The 25,252-nt window shown below is 32.5% G+C and overlaps 2 protein-coding genes across 2 annotated transcripts; one reads left to right on the forward strand and one right to left on the reverse strand.

Moving 5' to 3' along the window:
• Window positions 1-1,912: 1,912 nt before the first annotated feature.
• Window positions 1,913-8,601, reverse strand: LOC106717134. The gene is made up of 3 exons (XM_045686143.1): window positions 8,475-8,601; window positions 4,653-4,705; window positions 1,913-4,046 (listed from the first exon to the last, which is right to left on the reverse strand). Exons 1-3 carry the CDS (start codon window positions 8,490-8,492, stop codon window positions 1,913-1,915), a joined length of 2,205 nt encoding a protein of 734 aa, XP_045542099.1. The 5' UTR covers window positions 8,493-8,601.
• A 14,335-nt stretch (window positions 8,602-22,936) lies between these two features.
• Window positions 22,937-24,875, forward strand: LOC106717200. Its single transcript, XM_014510935.2, has 3 exons — window positions 22,937-23,004; window positions 24,212-24,443; window positions 24,734-24,875. Exons 1-3 carry the CDS (start codon window positions 22,987-22,989, stop codon window positions 24,850-24,852), a joined length of 369 nt encoding a protein of 122 aa, XP_014366421.2. The 5' UTR covers window positions 22,937-22,986; the 3' UTR covers window positions 24,853-24,875.
• The last annotated feature ends 377 nt before the right edge of the window (window positions 24,876-25,252 follow it).

Raw genomic sequence — 25,252 nt, forward strand, 5'->3', positions numbered from 1 at the left:
ACAACCAACACAAACACGACAACACAAATATTACAGTCTCAATAAGAAATAATCAGCAATATAAAAGAAACGAAACAAGTTTATAACCTAACTTCAACCAAGCGTCAACGCTGCCAAAAGTCAAGTCGTCCAACAACCAATTCATCTGCAGTAAATCTCGACGCGTCGCCGGCATGATATGAGCGAATGAACGGCATCAGCTATATTATTCACTCATTCACTGATCGATTAGAAGCGAATACTCGCTCACTTGTACTGTATTGATTTTCCCGTCGCGTCGGTAAAACAGTTCACCTGTTTGTTTACATATAAGTATGTAGTATATATACTGTAATCATGTATCCAGCAAACATTTATCACACGCAATCTTACTTCGAAGAGAAATTCATCACTTCTTTCTCCCTTTACCTTTACTTCACTAAAAACTTCTAAATATGATCATCGTAGAAATCCTTGATCCATGATCTTAAAATTTGAACATGTATTGTTCAAATTTTAAGATCATGTAAGGATTTCTGAGACAAGACAACAATGGTTTGACAGTGTTAGAGCCCACAGTAAATATTTTACATATTTTACACGAATGGGCTGGCTAAACTGTTGAAATAATATGACCACACAGAATACAGGCGTGATTTAGAAGCAATTCCGCTTTTCGTCTGACAAGTGTGCGAGCCGAAAGCTTAAAAATTCAAATGTCTATGGGCAAAGGTCACTACGCTATTTTGTCGAATTCAAGTGGCCGCTTGCTTGTTTGCCAGCTTTTGCTACAAAAACACAAATTAAGACTTTGTAAAGCATGTCGTAATCTTTAAAGAGTGCTCTTCTCTTCAAGTTACGTAATAGTACATGAGAACCTTACGATTAAGTTGTACAGTCACGAGAGGGCTTTTAACTATCGTTACATAAATCTCGACACACCTCTAAAGTTCCGTTCACTAATAACGTAAGAACATCGGACTAGGAAAATCGCTTCCTTTAATAAATTTGTATCTATAACGTATATGTAATTCAGTATGTATACGATTCGTTTAATGTAAAGTTTAGAAAATATAAGTAGGTAACGTTCCGAAATCATTTGTTGACATGCTGCCATAGTACAAACATTCTTCTTAAAATACCACAACATTTCTTATTTTCTATATATAAAAGTAAAATAACTAATTCAATTGTATATTACAACAACAAACGAATATGAATTATTTTATTGCTAACAATTATATTTTCCATAAATTAATGTAAAAATTCACAATGTTTCGACAACTTATTTTATTATTATTACACTTAAATCTTTTAGATGGATTTAACAACTTTGAAATAAATTACTATGTTTAATTACAATAAATAAAAACAGTTATTAAATTAAACAATTACAGATAATATGCTCAAAAAGTGTTATTTAGGAATTCATAATCTAAACAAATACAATGTCCAAAGATTGTCAATTGAGTTGGAGTGGTTTATTTGTACACAAAATCAAAGCCATTTTTTGTTAAATCTCCCCTTCAGTTGTTTCATATTTATTGCATTTCCGTGCACCATTGCGATTTTAATTTGATAGGCGCTATTGATCAAAAAAGTTTTAAAATAAAAAAAATATATATTTAATTAAATGTAACTCGTGATGGTAACTTTAAACGAAGATAATTAAACTGAGTTAAATATTTTTTAAATTTTTCTAGCGTGAAAATTTATTAAAATTACTCGTACAAAATGCTTTTATGTCGTTTAGGTCCACTTATACTAATAATCGTGTTAAGTTTTATACACGTATAACTCGAAATCAAATAAATATATCTTTGAAAACAGTACAAAAATAAAATAATTTCTTACTGATTCACTATGGAAGTGACGAACGAACTAAGATCACCAATATTTACACTTTATTCTTATAACTACGATAAATACTCAACTAAATTTTATCACCATACTTTACTTGACTTCTTTCTGTAGATGTTCTAGATATTATATTGTTTGTGTACTTTTCGCTTGATTGTAACCGGATCTTATGAAAGTTATCACTATTCTTCATTTCTTTCAAACCTCGATGTCTTTCCGACGGTGGTGCATTAGTGACCGTGATTATATTGTTCTCTGGATATTTTTTATTATATTTGTGTTCTTTAATGATTTCAGTCGGTCGTGTTGTGAATTCAAAATTATTTTGATTAGCTATTAATTCTGAAGCTAAAGTAGTGGTGGTTACAACTGTTGGATTCGGCGTAATAGCAGGTGTTGGAGCTTCTGCATATTGATAATTATTATTCGACGCTTCCGGAACTGTTAATTGGTCATCGGCTAACGATTTTACCGCCATTACTGTGTAATATTGATATGGGGACGATTCCTTTCCAGTTAATGATGCTGACGTCGCACTGTCATATATCACTGCTTCATCATAGCTTTCACCATCAAGAGCGGATGGTGCACCATCGTTGTCACCAACTAAAATATTTTCATTTGCAAAATTTTCTGAATACTTTCCATTTTGATTTCCAAATCTGATGTTTTGCGATGAAATTGACTTCTTTCTGCCTTTCCTTCCTTGATGACCGTACGCATGATGGTGATTTTTTTCCTCAGCTTGGTGTACATTTGATGAAGAGGCGTAATTGTCGTATTCATAGTTATTTACAAAACTATCTTTAAAATTTGCAAATTGATCTTCATAAGCTGATAATCCATTTGAACCTGGTGCAGTACCTGAGTATGATTGTTGTGTTGGTTTATATTCATGAACTATTTTTGATGACACCGAATATGGAACATTAGAAGTTTTTTTTACACGATAATCGGGTGTTGGTTTACCAAAGTATGTGGGTATTTTGTTACGAGCTTTACTACTTACGCCATCTTTGTATCTATATGTTGATACGGACTTAAATTGATTCCCATTGTCGTTTTGTGATACATACAATGGCGCAGGGGCTGCCGTTTTAGTTGGCTTAACACGACTAGATGAATATACATTTTCATAATAGGTGTAATCTCCGGAAGAAGTTTTTGTTGGTCTATGTGTGTACTTATTTTTAATTCTTTTTGGTAAAGCTGAATCAATTCGAATACCTTGGCTGTTGTAGGTCACTTTTGGAGGTATACTATAAATATCTCTTGTTATGTCTACTTCCTCAGGTATCTCACCGTGGTCGTGAAAAAAGTGGTCATGTGTGACTTCGCGAGGGTTATATGCGGCATATTCATATTGAGCTGGCGTTCCCATAGAACCTGGTATGGCTACAGTTCTATAGGGATCCGAAGGCATAGCAAGTATTTGACTTTGTTTCAGGGGAAGTAATGGATGGGTGTAAGCAGGGATGCCACTTATCGATTCTAAGCCAACAATGCCAGTATATTTTGGTTCTTCATCGAAAACCACTTTGTGTATGTGTTCTTCGCTGTAAGTATGAATATGCTCGGTATTGCCATCTACGATTTTCTCAAAACGCTGTGGTTTTTTAAATTTTCTGATAGTACCTGCATCTTGCACGTCCGAATAAAACTGTTCATGGAAAGTTGACACGGGAAGTTCATTTTCTTGCTGTACCGTAGTAACTGGCTTACGAACTGGTATTCTTTTGGGCTTGGCTTTTCTGATTATTTTTTTCCGCGGCGGTTCGCTGACCTTTACTACCTTGATTCGCTTCGATGAATGATGATTTGAATCTTGTGGGGATGCTATTATAGGTGAAGGAAAAACATAGCTATCACCAGGTTCTGGGATAGATGCTAAATCGAATTCTTGTTCGTCTATTTCTGTGTGTGTGGGTCCATAGTAACCGCGGGCATGATAAAGTGGTATAAGCTTGGAAGCGGATGCAGTCAGACCTGGTGTTCTCACTGAGTCTTCGAGTATGTCTACTGAGTTGAACGGCACGATGTTGGCCACAGTTGGCAACGCAATGTTGGTGGGCACAGCAACCGCACCCTCTGCGTTTGGCATAAACGCCGGCGCATACTGTGATGACGCAGGGTGATTTGTTATGTATATCTTCTTGTGGTGATGTATATGCTTCACCGTTTGCGGAAGATGTATGCGAATTTTCTTCCTGCAACAAAGGGACTTTACTGTCTTAAGTATGTACAAAGCGTACTTTATGAGTATTTGTGTGATTGGCGAAACAAGGTAAATGATAATGAGTTAGTTTCAGCGAAATGAGGAGGTGTGTATTGCGATAGTAGATAATCGCACGCAAGCTTGTTGTTTACTTTTTATGCGGTTCCGTATAAAGTCATTGGCACAACGCGTGACGCGGTAGTTGCTTTCTATTGGGATCGCTCCACCTCGAATATCGTTTGATACATGACTTATATTAAAATTCCTAGAGATGGTTTTTTTTTATTACAAAGCGTCACATTAGGAACAATTGACTTACACTTTCTACTGATTGTGTTATATGTCGCGCTTGGTTGACTGACTTATTTTACGGTAACTAAGCTCATTAAAATAAGTGCACCGAAATTCATTCGCTAGCAAACTGTTGGTGGTGTAAATCGCTTCGCTTTAACAGTATTTCGCGTTTACCTTAACAATGGATAAGATTTTCGAATGATTACGTTCAATTTGACGCCAGCTTAGTTTCGCATATGACTGGTTATATTTAAATGAAAAGAATAGAAAAATACTTATTTCTTCCTAAATTAAAAATACTTACTTGGGCCCATCTGCCTGAGTTTGTACGGAAGCGACAGCTACAAGAAGAGCCAACTGTAACAAAACATTTAAATGAATTAAAAAAAGTTATTAAATAGTTATGATATTATTTAAGCCTAAGGATAAAACCCTTCATATATAACAAAAAATCTTTTTTATTGTATACTAGCTTTTACACGCGACTCCGTCCGCGCGGAATAAAAAATAGAAAACGGGGTAAAAATTATCCTATGTCCTTTTCCTGGTTCTAAGCTACCTGCCCACCAATTTTCAGTCAAATCGATTCAGCCGTTCTTGAGTTATAAATAGTAACTAACACGACTTTCTTTTATATATATATAGATATAGAAGATTATTATATTTGATAAAAACTCGTTGTGCGTGCTTCGTTCTCAGAACAGACATAACGAATACACGGCTGACGCTTATTTACAAAATATCAACTGTATAGTTTTGCTCCACCACCTTCAAAATCGCAGCTACTTCTCTCATTACGATCTTGAGAAATTGTTTGAGTTGGCCTGTACGAATATTTGTAGAACTCTCCTTTGTATCACCAATTATGTGAAAATATTGTGTCAGATTTAGTTGATAACGTTACGAAAATGTTTCACGATTGTTCGTGTTAGACCCTCTGGTTGCGAAAGACGAAAATGGGTGGGTTTCGAAAATTTACATTGCTTTATGTACGAAGGACATTAAACTTAAACAACTAACTTAACATTATGTATAAATTAAATGATAATGCCACTTTGAATCAAAACATCGATCTCATCTATTGGAGTGAATAATGTTTTGAAAGACGCACATTAACTAATATATAGGACGGTTATCAAGACAAGAACTTGAATATGTGTTATATTTACAAATTTTTGGTGTATTTTGAAATTAAGAATTTAAGAAAAGATTTTAAGAAATTCCTCCCAAGTAGGGTGAGCGACAGGCAGGCGCCCAGCCGTAAAATCTTAAGCCAAAACTTTTAGATTTATATTTTAATTATCGAATACTATAAAAAACATACCAAATAAAATTATATATATTTATAGTTTTAAACTTCTGTGACATTTCCCATTGTTGGTGATGCCGTAAGTTTCAGTGTCGAAGTACTTGTACAAAATATTTTCATCGCATTCATTATCATTGAAATAAAAAAGCAGAGTGAACAATATATATTTGTACAATAACTCGACAGTGAAAACTCACGCTTACTTTGCATCTGAAATGAGGACATGTTCTTCATTCAAGCCTTTTTCAACCATCGTCACAGCTGTCACTTTATATATAGAGTAACCATAGAGTAATAACAATCTCCCTTACACCTGCCTCTACCGTAATATCCCTTCACATTCGCCAACCATTATCATAAGCTGTACTTCCATACCCCATGAAATATACCCATACCTCGCTACCCGTAACTAGTGATGCAACGGATGTCTGTTTCCGTTTCCGCAAGTGCGGAAGTTCCGCATGCTTTTCAACATCCGTTTCTGCTTCTGTTTCCGCAACTTTTATAACGGAGATAAAACGGAACTTTACGACGGCTGAGAGATCCAAATGCGCGGCGCGAGACGCGCAGTCCGTGTGCGGGCTTTCGGCACTTGTCGCATTTGTTTGTTTACGTACTTTTTCGTGAATTTAAGCGCGTTATATTTTATGCTGCTGTTTTAAACAATCAGTTTCTCTTGCTGGAGTTAACTGTCTCGTTGTTGTCCATATAAAATTTGACAACTGGCAAAATGTGACTATTACATACTTACGAATTATTAAATGTACTTTTGAATAAGTGATACCATGTAATATATCATCATCATTATTATCATCAGCTCACTATACATCCCCACTGAGGGGCTCGGAGCCTACCCCAAATTAGGGGTGACTAGTCAACCACACAGGCCCAGAGCGGGTTGACTTCACACATATCATTAAATTTTTTCTCAGATATGTGCAGGCAGCATCACTATGTTTTCCTTCACCGTAAGAACGTCGGATAAATGTACATATGTAAATCGAAAAACACATTGGTACATGGCGGGATTCGAACCCAGACCCTGCAGATTGCAAGTCAAGTGCCACGAGCCACCGACGCCTAATAATTATATCGTTTTCTAATCTAGATTTGGTGTATTTGATACTTAACACATTCACTGTTTACAAAATAAAAAAAGGTAACAGCTGGGAGCCAAAACTTTTTATGGTGAATTTTTATTTAGTATCTGGGAATGTTTGAACATATAGATAAATTAATGATGTTATTATAATTATTTCAATAAAAAAAACAATTTTTTTGCATTTGAGCGCTGGGGATGGCAATGGTTTAGTTCACTAATATGTAGATATTTGTTCCACGATTGCATTTCTGTGTACTAATATGTTACAAGATTTTGACAAAGTCAAGTTTTTCATCAAGTTCGAGAATATTGAGTAAAACATGTAAGGACACTAATCAAAACCAACTTTTATCTTCTTGGTTCAAGATCTTGTAACATTTCATACACACCCACCCATACACATACGTATACACACACACACACACACACACACATACACACACATACAGGACATACATATATGAAAAAAATTATATATACATAACATAAAGTTCAGACTTAGCTTCATGTGATACAAGATATTTGTATGTTTGCCTCCGTACGAACGTGGTACTAATCACTACAATACTGTAAGAATGAAACTAATACTCTTTTTCGTTAGTTGACTATATTGCCAGAGTGACCACACAAAGCAACATAGACTCGCTTCAAACGCCGGCGGCTTACTGGCTACTACAAAGTGAACGGGCCCCTCGCTCGGATCCGAGGGGGAGGTGCCGCTACTAATAGCTCTGCCCTCTCGGATCCGAGTGGTCATCAGTGAATGTATTAATAAAGAAATATATGAAATGTATGTAAAATGGTTTTAATATTTAAAAGCCTCCGTTTGTCAGCACGTATTTTAACTTATTGCAGCACAGTAAAAATACATACATTGAAGGCTGAAAGACACCGATGTCCAATGCCTTAATAAATTAAAAACAAATACAAACTGTTTTTACCAAAAAAAAAAAAAATATTTGTAAATATTTTTTTTTTCAATATTATTTACACTTCTGTTTCCGCATCCGTTTCCGTTTCCGTTTCTGCTAAAATTTATTTTTGACATCTGTTTCCGTTTCTGGTTCCGCTAAGACACTTCCGTTGCATCACTACCCGTAACCTATCATCAGTAATCGTGTGATTATTAAGTTCTAATTTGTCTACTTTTGAAACGTGATACATGCAAATAAATAAAAATATTCCTGTCAATTATAATGAATTTTGCACCGTATATATAAAAAATTAATTCCCACCCCATTCATAATAATGAAAAATTTACCTTAAAATAATGTATATTATACTTCAACGCATTATTAATGTATAAAGAGCTTTGAGATGTTTAAACTTACGAGTAAGTTAAAAAGTAGAATATTAATCTAAGATTTAATCTCTCTGTATTTAAAATGTATGAAGTCAACATTATCATGAACTTTTTTTCTTTCAATTCATTGTTATTTAATTATTTCTAATTTTTTCAAAACTTGCATCAAACTTTATCTAACACTTAAAAAAAGACATGCATTATTTTTTTATAAGTTAATACAAATTAAAAAAAAATAGTTGTATCTGACATCGTTACCTTTACCAAATTCAAATATATACTTTTAATATTCCTTTTAAAGTTACCTTCACCACAGTCCTATAATTATATTATATTATATTTACACAAGAAAGATCACTAGCACACTGTCACAAATATCACAGATAAAAAGTCTGGTGTAAAAAATACCGACCAATTTCCACCAATCCATGGCCGTCAGCCTTTACTGTGGCGAAGACAGAGTTAACACAATTTTTTTTATTATTATTACACCAGTCAAAACTTCACTGGACTTGTGGTTCGTATGGTAATCGTCGGTGATGCGCTTGTTCATTTATAACATTCATTTTTACGCCTGAAAGAATACAGCGATCAGTCCGTGTGTGCAGCGTAAAAATTCATGCACAATACACTTATATACTACACCAAGACATTATATACTAACGTTGACAAATGTACGTAAGCATAGTATATATACATATGTATTATCACAACATGGCTAGACTCACTCTTTTCTTCTTTCGACCACAGATCTCCATATATTTTATAATATTCCTTAAATTCAAATTTATTTCCCAATGTATACCTACGTTTCTCCTATGGACCCCAGAGATTCCACCTAAAACAGTTTCGACTATTCTAATTCCTTAGTTATCACTACTCAATAGAAATATATGACGAACATAACGTCCTAACGGATGGTGTGTGTATTCCTTCGGTGAACCTAGGTCCTGCTACATTCAGGCATAAAGCCTTCCTTGTTTTATTACATATTTTACAGTAAGATATACAAATAAAATGTTTATCAACATTCTGGTACAAAATAGGCGATATTTTTCATCCGTTACCATGGCAACCGACGTACAAGAAGGTCTTTGCGCGCAGCTCGGAAAGTGGTTTCACACAATAATGATTTGTCTGTTTTGTTGATGAATTTTAAACACGTTTCTAATAATAATTATTATAAAAGAAGCTAATTTCTCGTCCCTTTTCCCTTCTAATTATGTACTTTATACGATGTTTCGGCTGTAATTTCATATATTTTTAATTTATTTCATAATAAAATATACAATTTAATCCTTATATACACTGTCTTTCACATAACGTCGTTTATATAATAAGAATTTCCTCGGTTCTGGTAAAATCAGCGTAAATGCTGCAGCGGTTGCCATGACAACCGACAGAAGACGAGATAAAAGACGTGAGCTCGTTAAAAATATTTGATAAATCATCACTTAAATTATCGAATACTATAAAAAACATACCGAATATTAATCAGCACACCTTGTTAGATTAAAAAATTAACTTTTCTCAAATTAATGCAATAAATAAATATAAAATGAACCTTCTTTAAAAATAACGTGTCTGAATTTGAGTAAACTAATCGGTCATGTTGTTAACAATTCAATTCATTCAAAAATTAAACTAGCAACGCATAAATTAGAACAATATTGTTAATTTTTCTGTCGGTTGCCATGGCAACGATGCGGCCAAAGACCGAGGGCGCGCTTCGAACGCAGGCTAAATATACGTCGATGGCTTTTATTTGTTGGTAAAAACACTTCTTGAGTTAAGTTTGTGATAATAAGTCTTTTTTCTTAATCTCGTTTAAGCATAAATTGTATCAAGGTGTAGTTAGCAAATCAAGTACAATTGAAGGCGTTTCTGACGAAAGTAATCAACGCGTATTATTCACAATGGAATGAAAAATTATTACTAAACTTTTACAAATATTTTTTGCACACATGATATTTGTATAGTATGTTAGTTGTATACCTTCCTTAAAGACCGGCAACGCATTTGCGATCCCTTTGGTGTTGCGGATCGAATCAAATAACTTTCGGTCCGTTGCTCGTTTGCCCCCTTCTCCTATAAAAAAAACATGTACAGTACAGATTAATAATTTTAAATATTCTTAGAAACTCTTGAATTCTCTTGGAACACACTCTTCGAAACATTTAAATTTTTGTCCGCTAAGCGACTTATGCATTATAAGGTCACAGTGGCTCGTAAACAGTCACGCTTCGCTGACATTTTGTTCTTTCGCTCGTAACCTGTATGTTAAGATCGCCGTGAGAAAAGTCGCTACTATTTATAAGATGGTCGATCAAATCTGTATAGTCGTGCATGTACTGATCAAACAGACAACTGACGCCGACGATTTAATGTTGTTTGTGAGGTGTGAGTTTGTTGTATACAAAAGATAAAGGTAGAAGAATACCAAACCATGCTTTGGTTGAATTGTGTGAAAGAGGATATGCGTAATAAGGGGGTGAATTCAGATACAACGGCTGATAGAGATGTATGGAGGGATAGTACATACTGTGACTACTCTCCATAGGGATAAGAGTAGGAAGATGATGATGTGGGGATACAATAGTTTAGAAGATTTACGATGCTTTTTTGTTAGAAGGGTCTTACTGTGGGTTGTTACAGATTGCCATCTCTCACATTTCCTTTGAAAAAATAAAGACAACATTATGTGTTTACATTTATGTATTGTGCAACAATTTAAATGTTGTAACGTGTGAAAAACGTAAGTGTATCCATATGAAACGGATGCAGAAAGTGATTACATCGCTCGGTCAATTAGTCTCATCAGCTGTGCATGACCGTGAGCGGAGAGCCTTGCACTTGCGTGCTCACATTACCACATAGAGGAAAAGCCTAGATACATTTTTTTTATCAAAAGGTGGCGATCGAGCAAACGGTAAAATGAATTCGCCGAAATAGCGCAGTGACCGCTACCCATAGACATGCGTTGCCTACCTTTAATCTATGGAGAAGAAGTCGGCTAAAAATAGAATATTACCCTTTTTATTCATCCCCTCTTCCGCCAAATCCACTTCTCGTTCCCTTCCCCTTATAAAAAAAGAGTGGGAAGGGAAATATGACCAAAATTAGGCCTGCGACACACAATCATCAGACAAAACGCCGAATTACTTCCTCACCGGTGAAATACCACGACCAAGCAGAAGACAAGCGTGTGTCTTTTGTGTGGTCGTGGTATTTCACCTGGCCCGTTCGTGCACCCAACAAATATTCTTGTTGCGGGATCTACCACCGTTAAAACAATAATATACTTTAAATATCCATTTTAATAGGGTTGGATGTTTTCTTGTGGTTCTCTATTCCTTGATATAATTATTGAATGTAAATTTTAATAATTTTAATGTAAATTTTAATGTAAATTTTTTATGCAAATTTTACACTGATTGATTTGATTCGGATTCTTTAAATATTTATTTGGTGTTTCTTTTGCTGTTTACGCTTACAAGAAATATAAACAATCGTAGATCACAATCGGCTGGTGCAAAACCAATTTATTCAAGTTAGAACAAAGGCGTGAAGACTGATGTGTTCGCGTAATGGTTGCAATTGAGAAAGAAAGTTTAAATAAACTATGAAAGCGCATTACAAACTAATACGCTTAAAGTAGTTGCGTAAGGTACGCTTTGCCGCTTTCTAGAAATCCGGTGCATCGTCCGACTATTATCTGTTGCAGCTATAAAAACTCTTTTAATTTCCGGTCTTACATCGCTCTTGTTTATATGTGTCTATGGTACTTTTTAAATTAACTTTATGAAATATTGTTCGTATCTTTTGCCTCCCACATATCGTTTTTGTTCGGTTTTGTTAAAATTGTTTAACTGAACGATCAAACGAAACCATACAAAATCAATCGTAACGAAGCATAGAAGATTGTATTGCAGTATATAGTTTGTTGTTAGTAGTAGATTTAGTAAAAAAACTGGGTAGATACTGAGTACTATAGTTGGAGTTATACATTAGTAAAGAATGACATCTAAATTGTAAATAATAAATTTAAAATACTTCAATCATAAAAATAATCCATTGTTGTTAAAACTATTAAAAAAGTAAACGAAATTAAATACTGAAATAGACAATTCAGGGTTAAAATATATTAAAGACGTTAAAAAATGTATTTGAAATAAACCAAAGTTACCGTTACTTAAGGACAAGATTCTTATCTATGAAGGTTTAAAATTACTCATGGACCGTCCCGTCCCACGTCTCGTAGTTAGTTTTGTTTCCCACATGGAATGTGAGGGCGCTATTAAAATGTTACGAGCCTGTAACCAATGTAATTGTGACCAATTTCTGAACCTTTTTATTACCCATGCAACTATTAAATCGTTATCTGAACCCGGCAGGGAGAGGTGCCACGCTTCGATGAAAATCCCAGTGACAATGCGGGCATTAAAATATGGGACAAATTTTAATATAAAAATAAAGAACAATTTCTCGTCCCGCAACTTTCTTATAAGGAAAGCTTGGGAATCTGAAATGGATTTGGCGAAAATTTAAGATACTTTTTTATACCAACTCTCATCTGTCCGTTAAAGGCAGGCAATGCATCTGTTACCGCTAAACTTGTTGCAGATATATTCTCATCTGTCCGTTAAACGATGCATCTGTTACCGCTAAACTTGTTGCAGATATATTCTGAAGACAGACAGCGGTCATTTCTGTGTTTTGGTGAAATAAGGCGGCGATTTGATTGTTCTCGCCTTATACAATAGAAAAAATTGTAGTTATTTTTTGTACAAAATATTAGCATATTATTGAACTTAATTATATTATTATTCTCTTACATCCATCCCAAATAAGTTTCTAACATGACTGCTAAATTGGTAATCTGTAATCTTAAAAAAATATCTATACTTCGAGATCAAATTCGTTTAATTATTTTTCTATCTTCTAATGTAACAAATGAATGTATGAAAAAAAAAAAAACATTTTTATGCATTGAAAAAATATAGAAACATGGTCACTATAAAGATCCCGGACATTGAAGACGGACCGACGACGTAGTTTTTATACTCTCACCACAACGCTGCGTCAACTTAAAATATAGAGCAAGGGCTTTTGAGCTCTTAAAACGCTCATATCGTATTTCAATTTGGAAGTTGAAACGGTTACGAACTACTATTACTATTTCATTTATGTTATTGAGTTAAAACGGCTTATGTAAAACAATTTACTTATTCTTTCAGAACGCGTGGTTTTTTCTTCTACGTTCAAAAAATAATGATGCTAACGCGATAGTTTTTTTTTTTTGTAAACTCCCATACGTTTCTCATCTCAATTACAACACACATAGAAAATATTTGTTGTAATCTAATGAGGCGGGTAGTTAACCAACCTGTAGTTGACTAAGGGCTAAATTAGTGAAGGGGAAGTTTTGCCAAATAAATATAGTCAAATTTTATATTTTTCCATTCCAATCGTTATTTATTTTAAAATAATTAAAAAATATATATTCAGTGCTAATTCAAAGCTATCAGTATTTTTTTAATAAGCAATTATAATTAACACCTTTTCTTGACATGAAATATATTTTTAGATGATTAAATAAATCACTTTCGCTATATCATTTCCCTGAACATCGGCGCATTTTCATGAGTTTCACCGCCGCTAGCGTAAGTATAGGAAATGCTTTTCGCGATCACGCAATGCTTTGACACCTAAAATAAAGGTGTGAATACACTATGGGATTAAAAGGAATTAACCATTGCTTACCGTAGGTTATCATTGCTCAAATACCAGTGGAAAAGCATTCTGTAATCTCAGTTATTTTAAAAGTGAATGACTATGTTTCTTGTAAATGTTTTGTAAATGGAAACCCATACTAAAGTTTTACAATAAGAACCATATTTGTCTCAACTCAATGATTGAAAATTGTTTTTTGCTATCACAGTTCAAGAAGTCTAATTAAAATAAATAATTTGCATATATCATATTTTTTTGTTTATTATTCGGACAAATTGCAACAAACTTATAATGAGATAATGATATAAATATAAACTTAAGTATACCGTCTGTATGTACATTATATCGCTGCATATAGTGTATACACAGGTTTAAATTGTAATAATGTGTACTTGGTAGGTGTAAATTAAAAGTGGGTGAGTATGTATGCGATATAAATAAAGAAGTCATGTCTAATTACTTACATCAACGATGCTTGCTATTATTCATACTTAATTTGATTTAAATTTGATTCGAACACATTTCATACTTAATCAGTGTATTTTTAATAAATAGCAGAAGAAAACAATTTATTTCATATTTAGTTGTGCAACTAATATTCGATTTCGAACCATTTTTTACTTATCCACAGTATATTTAATAAACTCGGTATCTTCATCATCAGGTCACTATACGTCCCCACCAAAAGGCTCGGAGCCTACCCTAAGTTAGTTATGACTAGGCAATAATCAACCACGCTGGCCCAGTGCGGGTTGGTATATAATTATTAATCTATTTGGTTTAAAAACCGATCAAAAAGCCGCAATAGAAACCGAAAAACTTGATCTCTTATTCAAAGGGCAAATTTTTTAAATCAACTTTAAAGTTCGAATGTTGATTTCGGTCGTTAATAATGTTTCTACTTTAATCTTCTCTATAAAACAACAATTCCTTTACCAATCTGCTAGGACTAATCGAATCTGCTAAGATATTCCGCTTTATTTATTTTTTAAAAGACAAAAAAAGTGGCTCCGAGTTTATTAAAATCTATTATTATATGAATGATGCTATCATGATTATAATAAACAGTTTGTACGAACATTCGTATACATTATTGAGCAGCTCAAAGCAATTCACAGGGCAACAGAATCAATTATGTTATGAACAATATTGGTTACAAACGAAGCCGCGGGTGAAAGGTAGTGTGAGTATAACAAACAAATAAATGTTTAAAAAGCGGACCCATCATCGGAGCGGGCATGTGGGAGTTCATTCACTGGACGAGCATTCGCTGCACCATGAAGTTTAGCCACGAAACTAACGAGTAAATAACACCAAGAAATAATAATAAACCATTATAGTTTCAGCGGAATTCTCGTAGTTATGGACAAACGGTATTAAAGTAATAAAAGATACATTTGTCACTAGTGAATTATATTCTGCGTAAAAACTGAAAAAGATATTTTTTTTTTCAGAACATTATGAAAACTGCAATAGGTAGTCGAATTGTTCCAACATTCGTGAACTTATAGATAAATTCTATGGTTACACGAGGTTATTTTTTTCTATTGAAAACATTCATTTTATATATTAATTAAAACATAGTTTATAATAATTTAAACTAAAACATTAAAATTTACAATTATAAACCAAACTTCATGGCCCAACTATAACGGTCGGAGACCCTTATTACGAGGAGCAATATTCAAAGTAAAGATAAAAATAGGAAAAAAAAATACTCGATAAGAGTGAGCTGACCAACGGCACCAACGAGAGGGGCATCAATCTAAAGCCATGCTAAAGGCCACCGGTACACTTCACCCTTTTTTTATTTCCATCCTGATTATTAGGCCACATTAAAATATCAGTCAGCGAATGTCAAACTATTTATCAAGGAAAGCCACGGTTAAAATGATTTCAGAAAATTCTATAATGACATCATACACGTTAAAAAGAAATTTTCAAGCAGTTTTAATGATTTATTTTATTTCCGTTGACAACATTAAGATTTAAAAAAATCAATGGAAATCAATACTTCTGGATTATGTATGGATTATCGAAATAAAAAGATAGAAAACTATGTACGAAAACTAACTTTAACTTAGTATCAGATAATATTAAAAAAAAAATCACTTATTATTATTATTAATATACATTAATTAGCGTTTTACTAAAGTTATAAGTTAATTTTTATAAGCAGATTGAGCACCGCTGTGTAAAGTAGAGGACTTTTTAAGATTTATTATATACAAGGAAGAAGGTTCGACGTTCCAGTGGGGTTTATTAGAAAGTCGGCTTATCTGAACATTTTTTTGTGTTACGGTAAATCTTTGCCTTACAACTGAGGAGTAGAAGATAGTCGCCTGGAGGTAGCCGCTGCCTTAAACACTCACGACGTCCTTATTACGGTACTCCTGATAATTTTCTTTCTAGTTACGTGCCCGTAATATGGGTATCGTTATGATTTTAACACGTGATACTGAATGTTGAAATGAAAATGGGGAATTAAAATAATTTGATTTTTTTATTTTCTGAACAATGTAACAATATCTGTTATAAAATCTGTTAGATAAATAGATGTGTACTATTAGCAGTAATTTTTAACATTGCCTTAATTTTTAACGTTATTTATGCAATGGTCAAAAATATTTTTGCGACGCCATCTAACAAACACGACTCGCAAATTCAAGGTAAATGCTTCAGATAATAGCGTTTCGTTCAAGAGACATCAACGCGTTACGTGCAACTTTTCCCTATAGATGGTGCTGTTTTTCTTTAATTCAAACTTTCCTTGATTTCAGCTTCAATAATATTAAAAATTAACTTAGGTTAAAAGTTATTATTGCTATTGAAGAAAGTCATTTGGTATTGGGGTCAATAAACTGAAAAGCTAATCCCATAATCTGATTGCATATTTAAAAAATAAATTGAGGGATCTAGTGACATAACGTAAGTATTCAATGAAAACATTATGAAATAAAATATTCAACAACGAATAGTTATTATAATTTTTAAGCATTAATTCCCTCATGTTATTACGAATATCATTAACAACAAGTATCCCACGAATGGCTACCGTCAAAGGGAAAGAAGAGCCGAGTTTTAATTAATTGGAATAGTCGGAGATGGAACGTGATATTTTTAAAATAAACTGCCATTTGTAGGCTTGCGGGGGGTCGGGAAGACTGAGTATTACCACCATGTGCCACCCATCACGATCAACCTAGGAGTATATTTTAATACTGCCCGATTTATTTATTTATAATTCAAATTATATTTAGGATCGAACTTTGATGAAAAAACAGTTTTTTTTTCGCAAGAAAATATAAATTGATTTAAAATGTCATTGAAAAAAGGAGTAGGAAAAACTTATAAAACAGAAAATATACCACCACCTCACTTCTATTTCGACGGAAAGTAGTTGGATGCGGAGGGCGAAGGATCGCATACTGTGGAAGGCACTGGGGGAGACCTATGTTCAGAAGGAGGCAGACAAAGGGCAGTGATGATGATTATACTTGTATTTTCTATCATATTCCTTCCTTGTTACCAATATTGGTGTAGTTGACACTACACGTTTTTTAACTACAAATCAGTCCTTCATCATGTCGGACCGTAAGTTTTCACTGTCGCAACACAAATACAAAACTTATTGTTATCCCTCTCGTTCTCTTCGTGAATACAGAGATAAAAATAATATGTTTTAATAATTATATTTGTATAGTGGAAACTTATCTTAAGAAAGGAACATTTCGATTACGTACGTACTGAAGACAGTCCATTTATTTTAATACGTGCACACATATTTTATATTTATTTTTAGTGATGCGTTGTTCAGTCACGCGTAATTGATGTCATGCTTTCCAAGCATATTAATCCTCCTTCGATATACATGATACGGCTTGGGATAAGCCCGTTTACCTTGAATGCTATGTGATCTTAACTTTCTCTTTATTCTTTTATCAAAATACTTATTTCACTTACAAACTGTAGCATTTACTACCAATTATTTAAAAGAAAGGTGATTATGTTCATACCGTAAAAATCACAAAGTGGAATAATTGATTTATCTTTTAGGAAATAATCTTCCGTTATACAATCTGATATTTGTTATAGATTAAAATTACATAATTGTACGAGTTATTTAGCAGATACACTACAAACTGGAACAGTTATTTTAAATCTATCTATATATATAAAAAAGTCGTGTTAGTTACACTATTTATAACTCAAGATCGGGCGAACTGATTTAGCTTAAAATTGATGGGGTGGTAGCTTAGAACTAGGAGACGGACATAGGAACTTTTTTATCTTGTGTGCATTTTTTTTATTCCGCGCGGACTGAGTCGCGGGTAAAAGCTAGTATAAGATATAAATAATATTGTAATACAAGTCATTCTTGTAAATTAGAACACATCTGGAAACCTTTAATTAGTTGTACTTAGATGACATATTGTTTCTTGTTGATTGACATCACAAATTTGGAAAATATAATTTTACGTAAGAAAATTAATATTACTCGTAATTGAGCTTGATTTTATGTTTTTACTTTTACGTTTATTCTTGCCTTCTCACTCTGTTTATAAACTTCAAAAATACAACAAACTTATTACAATGTGATTACTTATTCAAACATCCATCAATCCAAACATTCGCATTTATAATATACTAGCTTTTACCCGCGACTCCGTCCGCGCGGAATAAAAAAAATGCACATAAGATAATAAAAAAAGTTCCTATGTCCGTCTCCTAGTTCTAAGCTACCTCCCCATCAATTTAGCTCAATCAGTTCGACCGACCTTGAGTTGTAAATAGTGTAACTAACACGACTTTCTTTTATATATATAGAAGATAGATAGATAAGAAGTAAGATATCGAGGTTATCTTGTCTTTTTCTAACCACTCGAATTAGAAATAAGTAACAAAAGTTTTTTGTTTTCAGAATACATAAAGTACTAATTTCTGAATATTTATTTATATACCTTTAAAGTATACATTACTGCATCATCACAGATTATATGTGAAAGTACTTCTGTGCACTTATGTAATACAAATGCTCTTCTTTTTTTTCATTTTCTATCCAATGTCCGGTACGCACACTTCCTTGATCGTTAGACTGAGATGGAACAATTATATGTATATACCGGCGTCCGCGCATTTCATTTAGGTCGTTTTTTACCTTTCATTTGAATTGGAGTTTCTAAATGTAACGTAAGAGATATTAACTTTTGTTATGAATTAAAAATAAAACGTTTCATACATTTTGAAAATTCTTTGATTATATTCATCCGAAATACGCTAAAATTCGTCATGATGCAGTTGTACTTATTATCCTTGAAAATAGAGGAACGTGGAAACTTACGTCTATATGGACATTTTAACCCGGATGATGAAAAAATTTAAAAATGCATTTCATTGAACTTGCATGTCACTTCATTGAACTTAAAACATACAATGGCATACTTATCAAAAGATTCCTTCAAAATATACGACACAACGGTCAATAGAGTCGAGTCCATATGTAATACTATTCAAGTACTATTTAATCTTTACAAGTTAAGTTAGACAAAGTGCAATATTATAGGTTAACATATTAACATAAGGTTAGTATATCTTAAGATTAAGAGAGATGAGGTAAAAGATAAAGTAACAAAATTATACAAAAAGGATGTTGTTTTTAACGAATTCGTTTCCTTACCTGACCTTAATAACTGAGCAAATTATCGGTTCAAAATAGTCCAGGTATCAATGAATCGATTAATATCAATGAATTTGTTACTACTTTTTGTTGTACTTGAACTTTTAAAACTTACTATGAATTTATTAACATTATTTTTTTTATTATATTGCAGTTTCATCTGCACTGAAGTGTTTAACGTAATGTTGTCTGTGTCAAATTTCGTCAAGATACATTGAGATGTTCCGGAGACACATTCTAACAAAAGAACAACCAATCCATCTAAAATTTCACATTTATAGTATTAGTAAGGTAAGATGAATAAGGCACTTTTCTTTTAAATTTTATCGTTTAAATAATAAAATGAAACCAGTGCGTTAGAAAAAGATATCATCGTCTTAATTTTTATATTATGTCTAATGTATATAATGCGTTTTTTTTTTTTTTCAATTTATTTTGCATCTGAAATATGTTGATGCAAATCGTAACATTACAAGAAATCAATTACATGACTTCCGTGTAAACATGAGCTAATTTATTTATGAATCTGTTGTAAGACTTTCATAAAGGCAATTACTATTGAGGCACGTCTATTACATTACGGCATAGTAATAGATTTTTTTAAGAGAAGGTGGCAAACGAGTTAATTACCATATGATGTCATTGAAAGAAGGGCTGCCAGAAGGGATTTACAACAAGATTATTTATAAGGGATTACACCGTTAATTAACTGAGTTAGAGATAAGAAGAAAGAATATTTTTCCATTTATTCATTCCCTTCCTTAAGACATCGTTTTCTTCTGCGCATTAATTCTTATAAGAAAAGACTGGAAAGAGGAAAGATAACTGTTAATAGACTTCTAACACCTCACTCATTATTCAACAACTCAATCTACTTCAAACCTGTCTTCTGTGAGGTCGTGGTACTTTCCTGCTTGAACTAGCGCATTCGGAGACGAAATATGTTGTTTTAGTTCCTACCACTGTGAAGTTAATGATAATTCCACACAACAAAGTCATTATAGAAAATTTCAATACCTAAAAAAAAAATTTTTCTTCAGAATTCACAAAATAAATACAATAATTTCCCTAAAAATTTTTTTTTCCTACTTACAGTAAATACCTTTACACTAAATCTGAAAGAAAGATAGAATATTTAGTAATAACTACACTATAAATTAATCAAGCACAAGCTAATAATATGGAAACAAAAAATATGAAATTAAAATTCAAAATCATCAGATTTATTAAAGGTACACTAAAAAGTATGTTAAAAAAATATATAGATCATTAATGTGACAAAATTTACAAAGTGCCAATAATGGGCACATTTACCCTACTTCAAAACTCTTTACTATGAAAATGTCCTTAGCAACGCGACGGGTAAAACATGCTTGCATTTATCGGGTTGGTTGCCATGACAACCGGCAGCGAACAAAGGCCGAGGGGGCGGACCGAACGTGTGGAGAATAAGGTAGAAGCGCCAGTTATCGGGACTGCAGTAAAATAATAAGACTTTAACAAAACATTTATTGCTTTTAAATTGTTCTTCATATTTGAAGTGCGTTATATATTTTTTAATAAAGGAATTACAATGAACTTCTGGTAAAATATTTTATATTAAACAGACTTTTGGACAACATAAGGTGTCAAATTGTACCTTTTGTGCATGTTATTTTTTTATGACTGATTGCATTAATCATGGTCTTTTCATTAAATTTTTTATTTATATTTTTATTAATATTTTATTAATTTTTTATTAATATTTATTTACTAACTTAAAAAGTTTTATTACGGACCTATTTCTTTGTAAATATGATGCCTGGTATTTTTTATATTAGTTTTATACGAGTACATAAGATATATCTTTACCAACAAAGTTTCTTATCACCAAGAATTGCAGCACTGTCTCCATAATTGTAGACGCATCGGTCTTATTCTCGCGCTAATGGCGGCAAAAGTGAGAGTCTTCCGCTCACTGACGCTTTGCTGGACAAATGCAAACAACTGACAGTATCTTTCGTGCCTATCACATTGTATTCATTTATTCAAAAACATGCATAAATGCATAACTTCCAAAAATATCATAGAGTACGGCCATTGTCATCTCAGATTGAAGTTCAGCTAACATTTGGCTATTCATAATGACTATACTATGTACTAACTTTCCCTCAATTTGAACCTGAGAGTAGTCGTAGTTTAAGTTTTTTGTTCTTTCTTCTGCTAACTCTAGCTTTATTCTCCCTTAACTTCTGAGTTAACTTATATCATTTGTTCTCTTGATAGAGCCTTAATCAAAATAAAGTATCTTATTTGTAATTTTTCGCTTCTAGATTTTTTATGTATAAAGTGAATAGTAAAAATAGAAGCTCTTCCTATTTTTGAGGTAATAGTAGAAGTACTAGTGTAACAAAACTTGGAAACATGTTTCACCGTAACGCTGTTTTTATTTTAAAAGCAATTTACTTTGTTGTTACTGACTAATGACATGTCGTAGATATAATTAATAACACAAGGCAATGCTGAAAAATGTATTGTCTTTTTACATACTGTATCATGTGTTTATGACGTTCGCATATTTTAAATATCCAGACGAGATTAGAAATTCTCAGTAAACATTTTCAACTTAATCTGTTTATTTGGGTTAAATATAGTAAATTAAATTGTTACGTTAATTGGGTGTACACCCACTACCTCTTGAAAGAAGGATCTAAAATTTGGAACATAATTTTTCTTGTGACGACAGTACAATATTACACATATTTAAAAAACCGTTAGATGTTTAAATTAACAACGAATTTATCTTTATATTAATAATACTCACTGTCATGAAAAAGAAATAATGATGTTGAATCTTCTGAATTTGGCCTTTTATAATAAAAATTTGTTTTATAATAAAAATCAATTTCTGAATCTTTTTAAAGATCATAAATATTTTAATTTTATAAAGATGTTTTTAGATTTAAAAAAATGTTTTAGTTTTCTAAAATACTTTATGAGTATGAGTACGATAAAATATACATAGATAGGATTCTAATAAATATATTTCCATAAAAATCACTAGTTAGAGAGTCAAAACCTTCCCTTTTTGAATACATTTAATCCTTCGATCCATCTGATAATATAAAATTGCTAATACAGAAAACTGACTTATGCAAAAATCTTATATCAATGTCCCCTTATCAATAAATAGTTTTGATAACTTTATCCACTACTTGATTCAGAAAAAATTCCAAATTACCAAACCAATTTTTCATATGTGTAATTACTATGAGCTTTAGTAACATACAATAGATTTTAAATTTCTTCAGCATTTTCTGACTGCGACAATATAGAATGAAACAATTACTTTGATTTCTTTTGCCTTGGTGCTAAGGTTTAATATCGACTGGCAAGAGCAATTATATTAAGCCTCCGAGAGGCAGTGTCGCGAAACGATCACGTTGCGATATAAAAGGAAGTTTTGTTTAAATTTCTTTATCACACAACATCCAACTGCAATCGCGTCTAGACCAACCGTCCAATATTTGCCAACATGGCCGCACGTTTTTTGGTGAGTACGCATTTATCAATCGATGTTGTAAATTTTTGAAGCGACCTTCGGATATTTTTTTCAAATACTTTCAGTGTTTACTATTTTGAAATTAGAGAGCAAATTGATATCTTCATTGTAGTAACAATATAATTGGTGTTTCGTTACGCTAAAGTTTATAAAAATATACATTTAATTTTAATATATTTATAGTTAATATGTGTTTAGAAACAAAAGATTATTAATGTTTGGATAAGTTATGAAATTGTAATGAAATAATTTTAAAATTGCAGATATTTTTATATCTACAAGTGACATTTATATATTTAAATTATAATTTGATTTTTTTTTTAATAATGTAGAAATTAAAACACACAAAAATACTTAAAAAATCGAATTAATTTTGTTTTTCTGAATTTTACAAAATGCTATCGAAGTTTCACTTATGTATTTTCCTAAAACGTGGACGAAATTGTAATAAAAGAACATATCATCCCTTTAATTCTGCTTATAAAAACTGAAAGCACAATATTTTAATACCAATGTTTCGGCAGTGGAAACTCGCGTTTACTAAACACAATCCCGCAATTCGAGAAGCGAATGTCGCACTAACTTTAGTCACAAATAATACAAATAAAATGGGAGAGTGAGAGGCAAAACATGATTGTATCAAATGATGTTTTTTTTTTTCTTTTTACATGAAAGTAAGCTGTTACAAAACTATCAATTTGGTCACGGTTAATAACTTTGAAGTTATAGGGGGCAGTATAAATTTACAATGGGACCTTATTTTCGGTCATGCAACTTTCGATACTTAATTTCAAGATGTTTAAGTAGATATATTGCTTTCTTTGTAGTTTATTTTTACTTTGTAATATGCTGAATAAGCGAAATTTATTTTGATTTTTGTTCATAAAAAAATGTATTATATGCATTGCGAGTAAATTATGTATTCTTAAAGTTCTAAAACAATTGAATTATAAAATAGCTTAATAAAGCTAATTTTGATCTGCAAATTCTATGCTTTATTATTTCTAGTTTTTAGTCAGAGAATTATAGTTTCACATACACTAGCTTTGTGGTAACAATTATATTCTTTGTGATCATTAATAGCAGTAAATAAAAAAATCTTTTTAATCGGAGCAATATTAAAACATAAAGTTTTTTTCTTTAAAGTGTTTCGCTATGATTAAATTATGTCATAACATTTACCTATATCTTATTACAGTTGGTTCTCGTTTGCGTCGCTGAGTTGGCTTCAATGATAGCTGCGGACGGTCACGGCGGTGGTCACAAGAAGGTGGTCATCCACGTGCCGTTGTTCGTGAAGCATCATCACCACAAGCACACTATCGTGAAGCACGTTCATCACAAGAGCGGTGGTGGTGGTGGTGATGATCATTACGAGGTTCTAGGATACACGTATGGTGAACCTAAAGGTGCACCTCATTTTGGTGGTGGTAAGTTTAATTTTGTTTTACCAATAGATTCATTATAATTGTGGCTTTGAATTTTATTGCTTTAAAACTAGTATCTAAATGAAGTCTGTCAGAAAAGAAGGTGAATTTTTATATTCAAACATACCTGGATACGAGAGTTAGTCAAGTCTAAGAGATCTCTCAACCAAAGTACTACAGACTTTTGGCTATTTAGTTTGGTAACCGATGCGTCTTGATTAATTGTAGTTAATAATATATATATATATATATATATATATATATATATAAATATATTCTTTTAAATTTTCCAGGTCATGGATGGGGTGCTGCAGACGAGAGTCATGGGCATGAGGATTCCCCTGTCAGCTTCGAAGGTGGAGACCACGGTAGCTACGGACTTTCAGGCGACGACACAGGCCACGGATATTAAGCTATAAAAGATCTATTATTATCCAAACACATATAGTATCAAAACTTAACTAAGTATTAGGTTTCACTACCATCCTCTTATCAATACAAATTTGAGCACATCATTTATGTAAATAATTTAACAAAGTTTTCCGGAAGACCGAAGAAAGTATGAATGGATTGTGTGAAAGAGGATCATATGTTATGTAAATTCAGATATAACAGCTGATAGTGATGTACGAAAAAGTAGTATATACTTTTCTGTCCCTCTGTAAAATAAAGGACAGAGTGACTATGAATTTTTCTAGAACAAATTATTAATAAACATTACGACAATAGAAAAGACTTTATTAGTGGCCAATTTAATTATTGTTAAGAGATATAGTTTTGTACCGGGTGCTCTTTTAATTAAGCCTATCTGA

This window comes from Papilio machaon, chromosome Z (assembly GCF_912999745.1).
Source record: "Papilio machaon chromosome Z, ilPapMach1.1, whole genome shotgun sequence".
NCBI classification, from domain to species: Eukaryota; Metazoa; Arthropoda; class Insecta; order Lepidoptera; family Papilionidae; genus Papilio; species Papilio machaon.

What these genes read in the sequence shown, in the direction of transcription:
- LOC106717134 (XM_045686143.1), bottom strand. An exon ending in ACTCAGGCAGATGGGCCCAA is followed by an intron (nt 4,047 to 4,652) that starts GTAAGTATTTTT and finishes CCTTTGTTGCAG; the next exon opens with GAAGAAAATTCGCATACATC.
- LOC106717200 (XM_014510935.2), top strand. An exon ending in TGCACCTCATTTTGGTGGTG is followed by an intron (nt 24,444 to 24,733) that starts GTAAGTTTAATT and finishes TAAATTTTCCAG; the next exon opens with GTCATGGATGGGGTGCTGCA.